This window comes from Amphimedon queenslandica, unplaced genomic scaffold (assembly GCF_000090795.2).
Source record: "Amphimedon queenslandica unplaced genomic scaffold, v1.1 AMPQUscaffold_13510, whole genome shotgun sequence".
NCBI classification, from domain to species: Eukaryota; Metazoa; Porifera; class Demospongiae; order Haplosclerida; family Niphatidae; genus Amphimedon; species Amphimedon queenslandica.
Genome location: NW_003546254.1, coordinates 321,909 through 336,011, shown reverse-complemented (window position 1 = coordinate 336,011; position 14,103 = coordinate 321,909). Strand labels below are relative to the sequence as shown.

General features: G+C 34.5%; 1 protein-coding gene across 1 annotated transcript in view; it reads left to right on the top strand.

Annotated features, from left to right (window-relative positions):
* The window catches only part of LOC100640907 (vacuolar protein sorting-associated protein 13D), a 44,495-nt gene that overhangs the window by 29,368 nt on the left and 1,024 nt on the right, over positions 1 to 14,103 (top strand). The window contains exons 38-50 of the mRNA XM_020005945.1: positions 6,878 to 7,043; positions 7,239 to 7,421; positions 7,612 to 7,784; positions 8,283 to 8,408; positions 8,576 to 8,818; positions 8,987 to 9,064; positions 9,533 to 9,656; positions 9,807 to 9,879; positions 9,949 to 10,196; positions 10,751 to 10,957; positions 11,226 to 11,450; positions 13,433 to 13,555; positions 13,952 to 14,101. Of these exons, the coding sequence (XP_019861504.1) occupies positions 6,878 to 7,043; positions 7,239 to 7,421; positions 7,612 to 7,784; positions 8,283 to 8,408; positions 8,576 to 8,818; positions 8,987 to 9,064; positions 9,533 to 9,656; positions 9,807 to 9,879; positions 9,949 to 10,196; positions 10,751 to 10,957; positions 11,226 to 11,450; positions 13,433 to 13,555; positions 13,952 to 14,101 (2,119 nt within the window). The remainder of the gene's footprint in view (positions 1 to 6,877; positions 7,044 to 7,238; positions 7,422 to 7,611; positions 7,785 to 8,282; positions 8,409 to 8,575; positions 8,819 to 8,986; positions 9,065 to 9,532; positions 9,657 to 9,806; positions 9,880 to 9,948; positions 10,197 to 10,750; positions 10,958 to 11,225; positions 11,451 to 13,432; positions 13,556 to 13,951; positions 14,102 to 14,103) is intronic.

Genomic DNA, 14,103 nt, shown 5'->3' with positions numbered 1-14,103 from the left:
CTCAATGGGTTGATGATATTGTTACTGGTGTTTACCAGTATCTTGATCCTAGCTTATCCTCATTATCTGATACTATCTCATTAAATAACAATACACTAGTACTGAGTCTTATCACTCAACTCAACAACACAATGCAAGATACAGCCAACAAAGTTGATGTCATTGGAAAGTTTAACAAAGAAGGAGAAACCTTCCATGAGAACAATACATTACTATTGAATAGAGTCATAGAGACAGTTAGTAGCTCAGTGGTAAAACTTAACAACATTATCAGTACTCTCTCTAATATACAAGACACCAGTACCTCTACTGCTGGAGTGGTTGATGGTTTACTAATAGTAGTACAAGAATTATTGCAGTTACATAATGTCTCTTCTTCTCTACCTACATCATGCAAACAACTCAATGATGAAAACCCTGACAGTTCATCAGGGATCTACATACTGGTATCTGCTAATGGTACCAGTTTATATTATGCTTATTGTAATATGGAGGAGTTGTGTGGTTCAGGAGGAGGATGGACAAGACTAGCATATCTGGATATGAGTGACTCTACAGTGAACTGTCCTTCTGGGCTTAGACTGTACCAGTCAGGAGGAGTTAGAGCTTGTGGTAGACCAGTAACAAGCAGTGGTAGCTGTGTATCAGTTCAGTTCCCATCTAATGGTATCAGTTATTCTCAGGTGTGTGGTAGAGTAACTGGATATCAATATTATACACCTGATGCAGTTGATAATAATTTTGTCCCTAATTCAAGTCACAATAATTTGAATGGTGAGTATGTTGATGGTGTTAGTATCACTCATGGGTCTCCTCGTCAGCATGTCTGGACACTAATGGCTTCCAGTTTTGAAGGAAATAGCGACGGTTATGATATTGGTCCTTGTGCTAATGGTTCGTTGCAACAAGTTCAATCATTTGTTGGTGATCATTATTTCTGTGAATCAGCAGTTGCTACTGATGTAATACGGCAAAAGCAATTGTATACATCTGATCCACTCTGGGATGGTCAAGGTTGTGGTTCTGCTGAATCACCTTGTTGTAATGTTCCTGGTATCCCGTGGTTTCACAGAGACTATGGTAACACTACCACTACTGACTATATTGAGTTGAGGGTGTGTGGAGATGAGGGAACTGCTAATGAAGATGTTCCTGTTAGCTATTATGAGATTTATGTTAAGTAGAACAGTTTTTATTTTAGACCTTCTTTAGCTGTAGTTTTAGCTTGTATCTGATATGGAACAGTCATATTTAATGTAATGTTAATTGAATTGTTCACAATATAATTGTACATTCCTTTCCTCTGTTTCCCGATAAACCAATTATCTGAGATATTTCAGCCTTATCTCTTGAATGTTGCATCCTTTGTTATGCAACTGTACTAGATAAAATGCTGAGTTCTGTGGCATTTTATCTTGGAAATTTTGGAATGAAAGATACACAAAAGAAAATGAAAGCAGCAAATTTCTTAAGGACATTAGAAACACACCCTTCAGCAAGGCAAAGTTTTACCACACATTTAATAAACTGTTGTTCCAACTTACACCATCCCTGTATTTGTGTGTCATGTTTTTGTGAGTATGGAGTAGTTTGTAAATCCATTAAACTATTGTTCAACTTTTATGCTTGTACACTGGAAGAGGAGTACATAATGGTTTAGGGTTCTTATGTACTCTTGACAGTAGGTTTATAACCTTATAGAGTCTTGTGCTTCACTTGACATCATCATTAGTCTGTTTCAATTCATATATAAACATTAGTTAGATTAACAAACCTGTATTGCAGAAGCAGTAGTAAAATGCTTATTGGTGTACTACTGCTTATGATTGTTATTCACTACACACCCAGTTATGATAGACATACTAGTGCTTATCTACTCTTAACATTCCTAGCGCTGCCTTAATTGATAGAGTAGTATTCTTTACATTAGTTAAGAATGCCACACACATACCACTACAGTTATTGGTTGCCACATCAAATGTACTGAGCAGTATTAGCATTACTGATAACTAATGAAGTAAGTATATAGTATACTATTAAAAAGAAATTTACCTGATGAAAGTCATGTTCTAAAACTATTTGAATGTTTTAACATTTTGCTTTTACAATAGTCAGAGCCTGACTAATTACGTCAAACCTTTCTTTTTACTCTAAAAACATAAATTTTTCTGTAATTGTTATGTTGTAACTAGTAAATTCTACTAATTTTTTGTTAAATCTTGCATTTATTTGGTCTGGCACAATTGAACAACAGTTTTGCTCTAGTCGTATTGTTATAGCAGAAGCAACAATGGAACGTCTTGTTAAAGAAAATCAATATTCCACACCTGATGAAGTGATGCATGAAATGAAGGCACTACCTTCCAGTCAGCCAGAGCTACAGTGTCAAGTACAACCTCAACACAGCAAGAAATACACTGGAGACAAATGGTTGCTTCGAATAATAGCAATAGTGCTAGTTGTTATTTTGCTGTTGCTTATCGTTATAGTGTTTATGTGTGGCTTTATAATATCACAATCATCTCCTGCTGAATGTAGCACTACTGCTCCTGGTGCTACAACTGCTGGTCTGACTGCTACTGACAATCGTTTGTACCAGTTGTTTAATCAATCGCTCATTTACTTTGCTCAAGAAATTCATAAGAGCATTGGTAATATTGTCAATGGAGCAACTAACAGCACCCAAGCTTTGGTCCAGGCAAGCATTGAACAATTGGCCCTTCTGGTTGATATTGTTCAAGAAATTAAGAGGAAAGTCAACAGCACAGATGACCTTCTTGAGGCTGCTGTTCTTACAAACAACATTACTAACAGCACTAAGGCTCTTGTGCATGGAAACATTGAACAATTGGCCCTTCTAGTTGATGTAACTCAAGAAATCAAGAGGAATGTCAACTATACACATACCAATCAACTCCTTTCTCATATTACTAATGTTACTCACATCAATAATGCACTTGCTTGGGACCACATAGATGCTCTTTCTTTGATTGAAACCTCGTTGAACAACAACACAGATTTATTAAAAACGTTTGCTGCATCTAATAGTGATTCCTTTAGTGGCATTTTGAACACTCTGTCTAATATACAAGACACCAGTAGCTTTATTGCTGGAGTGGTTGATGATATATTAATAGTGGTACAAGAACTATTAGTGGCACACAATATCTCTTCTCTTCTACCTACATCTTGCAAGCAAATTAAAGATAAAAATCCCATCAGTCCATCAGGGATCTACATACTGGCAACTGCCAATGGTACCAGTTTATATTATACTTACTGTAATATGGAGGAGTTGTGTGGTTCAGGAGGAGGGTGGACAAGACTAGCATATCTGGATATGAGTGACTCTACAGTGAACTGTCCTTCTGGGTTTAGACTGTACCAGTCAGGAGGAGTTAGAGCTTGTGGTAGACCAGTAACAAGCAGTGGTAGCTGTGTATCAGTTCAGTTCTCATCTAATGGTATCAGTTATTCTCAGGTGTGTGGTAGAGTAACTGGATATCAATATAGTTCACCTGATTCAGTTAACAGTAATATTGATTTAAATAGCTATTATGTTGATGGTGTTAGTATCACTCGTGGGTCTCCTCGTCAACATGTATGGAGTCTAATGGCTGCCAATTGTGAAGTGAATTTTTATTTTACTTTTGATCGTTTCTGTCCTTGTGGTACTGGCTCTGTCGTTTCAGTTTCATCATTTATTGGAGACCATTATTTTTGTGAATCAGGGATTGGTGGTGCTGGTTTTTATCGAAAGCAGTTGTATACATCTGATCCACTCTGGGATGGTGAAGGTTGTGGTTTTCTTGAATCACCTTGTTGTGATGTTCCTGGTATCCCATGGTTTCACAGAGACTATGGTAGCACTACCACTACTGACTATATTGAGTTGAGGGTGTGTGGAGATGAGGGAACTGATGATGAAGATGTTCCTGTTGGTTATTATGAGATTTATGTTCAGTAGAATAGTTTTATTATAAACCTTTTTCTTAGCTTTAGTTATAGCTTGTATCTGTTATAGAACAGTCATATTTAGTGTAATGTTAATTGAATTGTTCACAATGTAATTGTGCATTCTTTACTTCCTTTTCTCTATTTCCTAATGAACTCAATTAAACCAATTATCTGAGATATTTAACTCTTATTTTTTCAATGGCGCGTCCTTTGTTCTGCAACTGTACAGATAAATTTTTCGGAGTTTGATTATGTGGCATTTTATCTTGAAAATTTTTGAACCAAAGATACGCAATAGAAAATGAAATCAATCAATCTCTTTAGTACATTTGAAGCACACCCTTCAGTAAGACAAAGTTTTTATTTGTGTGTCTGTAAGGATCAGTTTGTAAATGTATTAAACTATTGTACAACTTCTATGCTTCTGTATACAGGAGGAGGAGGAGGAGGTTATATCACTTTTTAAATTCCTGTGCTGCAATTGGCATCGTCATTTAGTTTGCTCCAACTCTTATATAAACATTAGTTATACACACTCATTAACAAACCTGTATTGCAGAAGTAGTAGTAAAATGCTTATTGGTGTACTACTGCTTATGATTGTTATTCACTACACACCCAGTTACGATAGACATACTAGTGCTTATCTACTCTTAGCATTCCTAGCTTTGCCTTAGTTTATATAGAGTAGTATTCTCTACATTAGTTAAGAATGCCACACACATACCACTACAGATATTGGTTGCCACATCAAATGTACTGAGCAGTATTAGAATTACTGATAACCAATGAAGAAGTGTATAGTATTATTAAAAGTAAATTTACCTGATGAGTCATATTCTAAAACTATTTTAATATTTTAACTTTTTGCTTTTACAGTAGTCAGAGCCTCAGTGACTAATTACATCAAAGCTTTCTAATTACTCTACAAACATAAATTCCTCAGTAGTTGCTGTGTTGTAACTAGTAAATTCTAATAATTTTTTTGTTAAATCATGCATTTATTGTGTCTGGCACAATTGAACAACAGTTTTGCTTTAGTCGTATTGTTATAACAGAAGCAAAAATGGAACGTCTTGTTGAAGAAAGTCAATCTTCTACAGCTGATGAAGTGATGCATGAAATGAAGGCACTACCTTCCAGTCAAGAGCCAAAGCTACAGTGTCAAGTACAACCTCAACACAGCAAGAAATACACTGGAGACAAGTGGTTACTTGGTGTAGTAGCATTAGTGCTAGCCGTTATAATGGTGCTGCTGATTGTTTTAGTATTTATGTGTGGCTTTATGATGTCACAATCATCTCTTAGTGCCACCACCCAAGCTTTGGTCCAGGAAAGCATTGAAAAATTGGCCCTTCTGGTTGATATCGCTCGAGAAATCAGCAGGAATGTCAACAATATACAGATCAATGAAATCCTTTCTCTTATCACTAATGTTACTCACATCAATAATGAACTTGCTTGGGACCACAAAAAAGCTCTTTCTCTTGTTGAAAATTTGTTGAACAACAACACAGATTTATTGAAAACATTTGCTGCATCTAATAGTGATTCTCTTACTAACATTGTCAATACTCTCTCTAATATGCAAGACACCAGTATCTCTACTGCTGGAGTGGTTGATGGTTTACTAATAGTTGTACAAGAACTACTGCAGATACATAATGTCTCTTTTTCACTACCTACATCTTGCAAACAAATTAGATATGAAAAACCAAGCAGTCCTTCTGGTTTGTATCTACTGACAACTGCTAATAGTCGAACTATTAATGCTTACTGTAATATGGAGGAGTTGTGTGGTTCAGGAGGAGGGTGGACAAGACTAGCATATCTGGATATGAGTGACTCTACAGTGAACTGTCCTTCTGGGTTTAGACTGTACCAGTCAGGAGAAGTTAGAGCTTGTGGTAGACCAGTAACAAGCAGTGGTAGCTGTGTATCAGTTCAGTTCCCATCTAATGGTATCAGTTATTCTCAGGTGTGTGGTAGAGTAACTGGATATCAATACTCTGCACCTGATGCAGTTGGCATTCATCATGGTTCCAATCAAGACAATTTAAATAGCTATTATGTTGATGGTGTTAGTATCACTCGTGGATCTCCTCGTCAACATGTCTGGACACTAATGGCTGCCAATTATGAAATGCATAGTATTGGTACACTTAGTTGTCCTTGTGCTACTGGCTCTACACTACAAGTTCAGTCATTCATCGGTGACAATTATTTCTGTGAATCAGGGGTTGCTGGTCTATTGGAACAGCAGTTGTACACATCTGATCCACTCTGGGATGGTCAAAGTTGTGGTACTCTTGAATCACCTTGTTGTAATGTTCCTGGTATCCCATGGTTTCACAGAGACTATGGTAACACTACCACTAGTGACTATATTGAGTTGAGGGTGTGTGGAGATGAAGGAACTGATAATGAAGATACTCCTGTTGGCTATTATGAGATTTATGTTCAGTAGAACAGTTAATAGCTTTTGTGTGCATGTTCTTTTTAGATTAGTCTTTCTTTGACATACTAAACATGTTTTTAATGTCAGTGCTGATTTATTTTCTGTAATTGAAATTTCCTTATTTTTTTCTCAAAAGTTTCTTTTTCCTACTGACTGACCTTTGTGTAGGAAAACAGTATGAACTTACATGCAATATTAATTTTCATTCTTTCTTCACTGCACAGGATTTAAATAGGTCAGAGAATAGATTTAATTTATGCACAAGGATAGACTTGTACTGCAATGGGAGATGAAAGCTATCAGTCTGTTCAATCAACAAGTTCAACATGAGAGAATGAACTAAACAATTGTATTCTTTATCCTTGCAAGCTTACTTTTCCTAGCAGTGTTAATACATTTCTTAAATTTTGAACTATGGTATTAGTAAAACAATTACCATTTATTATATTTTATTTATTACAGGTTTTGTGTTGAAGTCACTAAGGACACTGCTAGTGTTATTCCTAATCATACAATATGTCTTCGATCAGTTTTCACTGTCACTAACCTTCTGCCGTACGGCTTTCATTTCTCCTTCAAGTCAAAAGAGAAACTTATACCATCAGGAAAAGAAGTGGCCATTCACAATGTAAGTACATATAGAATATTAATTTTTGAATTGTTCTGTAACAACCAGGGTTTTTTAGTGAATTTTTGTCTTTTAAAATGTGCAAAATAAAAAAGCAAATGGCTGTTTTTTGTAATAGCAATTATTTCCAAAAGTGCCAATTATATAATGCTTTCATTGTAATTTTACTAATCTTTCTGACATTTCTTTGTACAGGTTAATTCTCTGAGGCCTGTAACCTTCTCTATCAGTAAATTAGAGTCGTTTGAATTTTCTGACAATTGCACTGTCTCCATTACTGAAGTGGGTGTGGTCAAGTCGCTGATTGTTCGTGATAAGGCAAATCGTTCACTTAATCTTCATGTTAACACTGAGCTCATGTCTAAAGGATCATTGAAAGTACGTAATATTGATTTTTACGAATAAAATTAATTTAATATTATTAAAAAATTTTCTTAAATTAAAAGCTTCCTAGAACACTGTGTAGAGCTAAATGGCATTTGTATATTTTATATTTTACGAGTAAAAGTTGTGAAGAATTTTTTTATTTCGGTTTAAATTAGAATTATTTTATTTTTATTTTATATAGGTGGTTATTTGGTGTCCCTATTGGTTGATCAATAGGACTAGTCTCCCGTTGGTGTTCACATCACAGGGTGACAGCAGTGGGGGAAAGTGTGCTGGCCAGTTTGAGGAGCATGAGACAGCTACAAGCATGTCACCTCTTCTCTTCTCTTACTCTGAAGACGATCTGCTACAAAAGTATGAGAACCGTTGTATTTTATTAAAATTAAATTCTCCATTTTTTATAACTTTTGTTGTTGGTGCATGAACTGTTTTTTATCAAAGCTTGTACTATACAGGGTTTCCCACAGGATTTTTTGGCTTAATGCTCATGCAGCTTCTAGTCAATGGATTGTCAAGTTGCTCAAAAATTGGGCCAAAGATCCTATAAGGAGAAAACCTCGCAAGGAGAGAATTCTCCATTTTTAAAGTTGCTTAAAAATTAGGCCAAATTTTGTCAAAATTGGTTGCAAAAGAATTCTCCATTTTTATAATTTTTTTCTGATACGTATACACTTTTTCATGTTGTGTATCAACCTTGAGCTGATTTTGATCAAAATTTGATTTTTTGACTTTTAAAATTTGCTTCAAATGCCATGTACTGTATCTTCACCCTTTTTTACTTTCCTTATTTCCCTTCCATCTCTTCCTCTTTTTCTCTATTGTCTCCTTCCCTCACTCCTTCTCTTTGTTAAGGTGTCAGGTGCGTTTGGGTAGGGGACAGGATGAGGGGGTCCCCAGTTGGTCCAACGGTTTCCGCATGCTTAGAGATGAAGATGTCCTTCGCCTGTTTGTTAAAAGAGGCCAAGGAAGACCAGACAAGTATGTAACACTTTAATTTCACTATTTTCAATCACATGACTACAATAATACACTCTATGATACAGCATTATCTTTTTTATGCATGACACTTGACAATATTATTAATTTTTCACCAAAATATTGATAAGCATTAAATAATAATCTTTAATTATTTCAAATCATTTTAGAGAGTATCAGATTGGTATGGAAGTGAAGAAAGGCACTGGGGTTTATAAGCCAACCAAAGTGGTGACGTTTGTTGCCAGGTTTCAACTAGAGAACAGGACAACGTTCAACTTGAAGTACCTCCAAAGGCACTTAGTGTTTGCTAAGGATGAATCATCATCAGACTCTGTGCCAGTAATAGCTCCAGGAGCTGTGATGGCCTTTCACTGGCCTAGAGCTGATTTAGATCAGCTATTGTGTATCAGGTAATGTATTTGTTTATTGTGTGACTTGTTTGTATGGTGCTTTTCCTTTTTAGTGTTTTTTGTTAATTTATTTTATTCGTTGTTTGTTATTATTTTTACTTGTATTGTGTTATGATATTTTCATTTATTTATCTTACTCATTGTGTATTATTGATTTTACTTGCGTAGAGTTGTGGAGCTTTCAGATTGTCATTGGTCGGGAGGTTTCCCATTAGAACAAGATAAATCATTTCACATCAACATGAGGTATAAGCACACACACACTCATACACACACTAATACACACATTAGTTAATTAGAAGTTCCAACTCAAACTGTCTTGATGCCACTGATACCGTATAGCAGGTATATTCCGTTCGAGTTTAATTTCGTTTTTTTCGTTCTCATTCCTTGTGGAACGAACATTTTCCAACGAAAAAGGTGTTTCCTCAATGCCACGTGTGTAAAATGGCTGCTCAGAACGAAAATAAAATGAACGAAAATTTCTAGAACGAACATTTTCCCAGACAAAATATACCCGCTATACGGTACATGTATGTACAGCATGTATAACAAGATATGTATTAAAATAGAATCGAGGCGTGTTTTATAGTTTACAAAAAAATATTTTAGTAAAAGACTATGCATTATTAAAGTCTATTACATATATATTTAGTCCAGTTTCTTGATATTTACTTTTATTGTATTAGTGGCTCTTTCTCCTCCCCCCTCCAGGTGCTCTTATGGTAGGTCAGTGTTCATTAGGTGTGAGGTGATTCTGAGAGGAGCCACTTATCATGTCATATTCTCTGATGCGTCAGACTACCCTCCTCCTTTTAAACTAGAGAACCTCTCCCAAGTATAAATAATTAAATAATATGCACATGTACTTGTGTTACATTGAATGTAAAAAATTGTATTTGTACTTTTAATTTTATTTATTTATTTCTTGATCTTATTGTGTAACAATGTTATTCTGTTATTTCTGTATATTTTTTTCATTATATAGATAGCAGTTATATGTTACCAACAGTCAGTCACATCTCAGCAGCAGTACACAGTATTAAATCCAGGACAATCAGGTATCATTAATTATTTATTTATTTTAAAATTATTTCTTTTTATTCTATTTATTTATTTTTATTTTTTAGTGCCCTATGCTTGGGACGAAGTAACTTTGCCCGAAAAACTTTGTCTCCACATTAAAGATGTTTCAGAGCCACGCCCCTTTGACCTGAGCAGCTTTGGACCTCAAGGGAAGGTTTATTATGAGAGCTACTTTTACATCGTTGCCATGGATACCAAAACTGACCAATCGCATTTACCGGAGAGCCACAGGCTTGAGGGAGAGCTGGTCCTTGATGTACCTCAAGGAAGAGCCGTACTCTTAACTAGGAAAGTATGGAAATCAAACTTTTATATTGTTATAACATGGAGGATGCTTTGTGCATACAGTTATTAATGTATACCGTATAGCGGGTAATTTTGGAGGTGCTAAAATTTGGTGAATTGCTAAATTTTGGTGATTGGCGGATTTTTAATTTGGCAAATTTGTGGCCACGTGCCATTGAGCATACGTATAATGGCTCAAATGGCTATCAAAATGCCAAATTTGCCAAATTTAATCCCCTCCAAAATTACCTGCTATACGGTATTGAATGTGTATTAAGTCTTGGGCTAGTATTTTTAGTGATAATGTACCTAATTTAGCTTTTTTGATTATTGAATGTTATTTTTTATGAAGAAGTTCTTTATCATGTAAATGTAGATTATTTTGATATTTTATTACCATTAATTTTGGCTTGCATCACTTACATGTAGTTTAGCATTTTAAAGCAAGTTGTACTTTAATTTAATTTTAATATGTATTAATGTTTATTATTATTTATGTAATATTTATTATTCACAAAATGGTGTTTTTATTTCTTTTTTTTTTGATTATTTTCTTCCTAGGGTCTTGAAAGGAGGACTCAGCTATGGAGAATGACTGCCAGAGGCCAGTTGGTACACATTTCGTCTTCATCTTCAAAATCGGCTAATTTTGTACTGGACCTAGCCGGGTCTGTACCTCCTAATTATCGCCATAGCAACAGGCCACTCCCCCTCGTCATATCAAGAGCTAACGAGAGACGGTCGTCAACGCAATCATGGGAATTTAAAGTAAGAAATTACTAATATATCTTATATTTTTGTATAGTGCAAAATTTTGAAGGGCTGTAAATTTTGCAAAATTGCCTTAAAATTTATTTTGCGAATTAGTGCAATCTGCCATTTTGTACTGTAATAATTTGATTTTTACATAAGTAATTTTTGCAAATCTTAAAAAATGGGACATCTGCAAAATTTACAACCCCCATAAATTTTGCGCTAGACGGTATTAAAATGATTTTTAGTGAATGATGAAAATTAATTTTATTTTTTTAATTAGAATGGGAGATTGGTCCTCTCCTCCTACCCTCACCTGTGTGTCCAGGTTCGTCATGGTTACGAGGGTAAGGTGGACGGTATGGACGCTGTGGTTGGTTGTGTTGGCAGTGGAGACAAGGAGGAGTTCAGGAGACTCAAGAAATCCCCCGGGAGTGGAGTACTCTCTGTATCTCTGGTACCTGATGGACCCACTCGTGTCCTTAGAATCACTGATGAGAGCAAAAAAGTATTTATTAATAATAATGTACATGTACATTCACGCACACTCATGTACATGTACATGTAAATACTCTGTACTGTATGTAGTATAGGTTCTTCGGCTCAATTTTTTGCAACTTTTAAAATTTATTAAAAATGCAGTTTTGATCCAAATCAACTCAAAATTTCTGTATTTTGACAAAATACCCTGTACTTGAATTTTATTACGTTTTCTGATGCATATACATGTACCTATGTTATGTAGAAAGTTTAAACTAATTCTGATCAAGTTTGGATTTTTTACGAATTTTTAAAGTTTCTCCAAAATCGGACAAAAGTCCCTGTACTATAGTACAGGGATTTTGGCCAAATTTCATCAAAATTGACAAGTAGAGAATTCTTCAATTTTATTATATTTTCTGATGCATATACATGTACTTATGTTGCGTGGAAAGTTTGAACTAATTCCCATCAAGTTTTGATTTTTTACGAATTTTTAAAGTTTCTCCAAAATCAGACAAAAGTCCCTGTACTATAGTACAGGGATTTTGGCCAAATTTCATTAAAATGGACAAGTAGAGAATTCTTCAATTTTATTACATTTTCTGATGCATATACATGTACCTATGTTACGTAGAAAGTTTGAACTAATTCTGATCAAATTAAAATTTTTTACGAATTTTTAAAGTTTCTTCAAAATCGGACAAAAGTCCCTGTACTATAGTACAGGGATTTTGGCCAACTTTCATCAAAATTGACAAGTAAAAAATTCTTCAATTTTACTACATTTTCTGATGCATATACATGTACTTATGTTGCGTAGAAAGTTTGAACTAATTCCGATCAAGTTTGGATTTTTTACGAATTTTTAAAGTTTCTCCAAAATCGGACAAAAGTCCCTGTACTATAGTACAGGGATTTTGGCCAGCTTTCATCAAAATTGACAAGTAAAAAATTCTTCAATTTTACTACATTTTCTGATGCATATACATGTACTTATGTTGCGTAGAAAGTTTGAACTAATTCCGATCAAGCTTGGATTTTTTACGAATTTTTAAAGTTTCTCCAAAATCGGACAAAAGTCCCTGTACTATAGTACAGGGATTTTGGCCAAATTTCATCAAAATTGACAAGTAAAAAATTCTTCAATTTTACTACATTTTCTGATGCATATACATGTACTTATGTTGCGTAGAAAGTTTGAACTAATTCCGATCAAGCTTGGATTTTTTACGAATTTTTAAAGTTTCTCCAAAATCGGACAAAAGTCCCTGTACTATAGTACAGGGATTTTGGCCAGCTTTCATCAAAATTGACAAGTAAAAAATTCTTCAATTTTACTACATTTTCTGATGCATATACATGTACTTATGTTGTGTAGAAAGTTTGAACTAATTCCGATCAAGCTTGGATTTTTTACGAATTTTTAAAGTTTCTCCAAAATCGGACAAAAGTCCCTGTACTATAGTACAGGGATTTTGGCCAGCTTTCATCAAAATTGACAAGTAAAAAATTCTTCAATTTTACTACATTTTCTGATGCATATACATGTACTTATGTTACGTAAAAAGTTTGAACTAATTTCGATCAAGTTTGAATTTTTTACAAATTTTTATAGTTGCTCAAAAATTAAGGCTCAAGCCCCTGTATTATTATAGCCCATGCTTTTTTCCAGAAAATAGCTCCAAAATCACCTTCAATGTTTATTAAATTTTTTGATACATATTGATGTTCTTATGCTAAGTATATAGAAAGTTTGAACTATTTCTGACTGTTTGAGTTACGAACATTTTAAAACAAGCCTATTTTTTCCAAAAAAAGCTAGTACAAGGTCTTAGGCCAAGTTTTTGAGCAACGTTACAAATAAATAAAAAGTCGAATTTTGATTAGAATTAACTCAAACTTTCTATGTAACACATACATGTAGATGAAATGGAGATACATGTATTATTGGGAGGGTAGTGATTCACCATTATCCTCATCTTATCTCCTCTCTCTCTCTCTCTACAGTACACTATATCAGGTGCTACTGATGATTGGATTATAGTGGAGCATGGACTAATAGCGCCAGCTGTATCATCTTCAACCGTTGAACTAACTAATGAAGAGACTGACGTTAAAACTGAATTATCAGTAAGCCCACAATATAACATTAACACAACTACTCTTATACATGTAGTCATTAGTCCTCCAGTATTATTGGAGTCCTTATTCAATGCATGTACCTGTACATTGTAATGCTGTATAGCTAGAATCTATTGTCACCCAAATTCCCCCAAAAAGTTGAAAAGCAGAAATTAAATTTCATGAAATAGATTTTTAGACAAGTTTGGAAAATTTTTGGGCCATAAAATGGTCCAAAATTAATAATGTATAAAACCAAAACCAATATACCACTACCAAAAACTATTTCCAACAGTACACTATATAAATGCAAATCATTATTAAGGTTTACTATTATCTTATTATTATTATTATTATTATTATTATTATTATTATTATTATTATTATTATTATTATTGTTATTAGGTTTCATTTACACTTGAGAAGGGAGTGAGTGTTTCCCTGATCAACTCAACTCCAGAGGAACTCTTGCTAGCTACAGTAACTGGAGTCCGTGTTGAGTTTGTCAGTACTGCAGTCCACCAGTGCATCAATGCCACCATACAGTACATACAGGT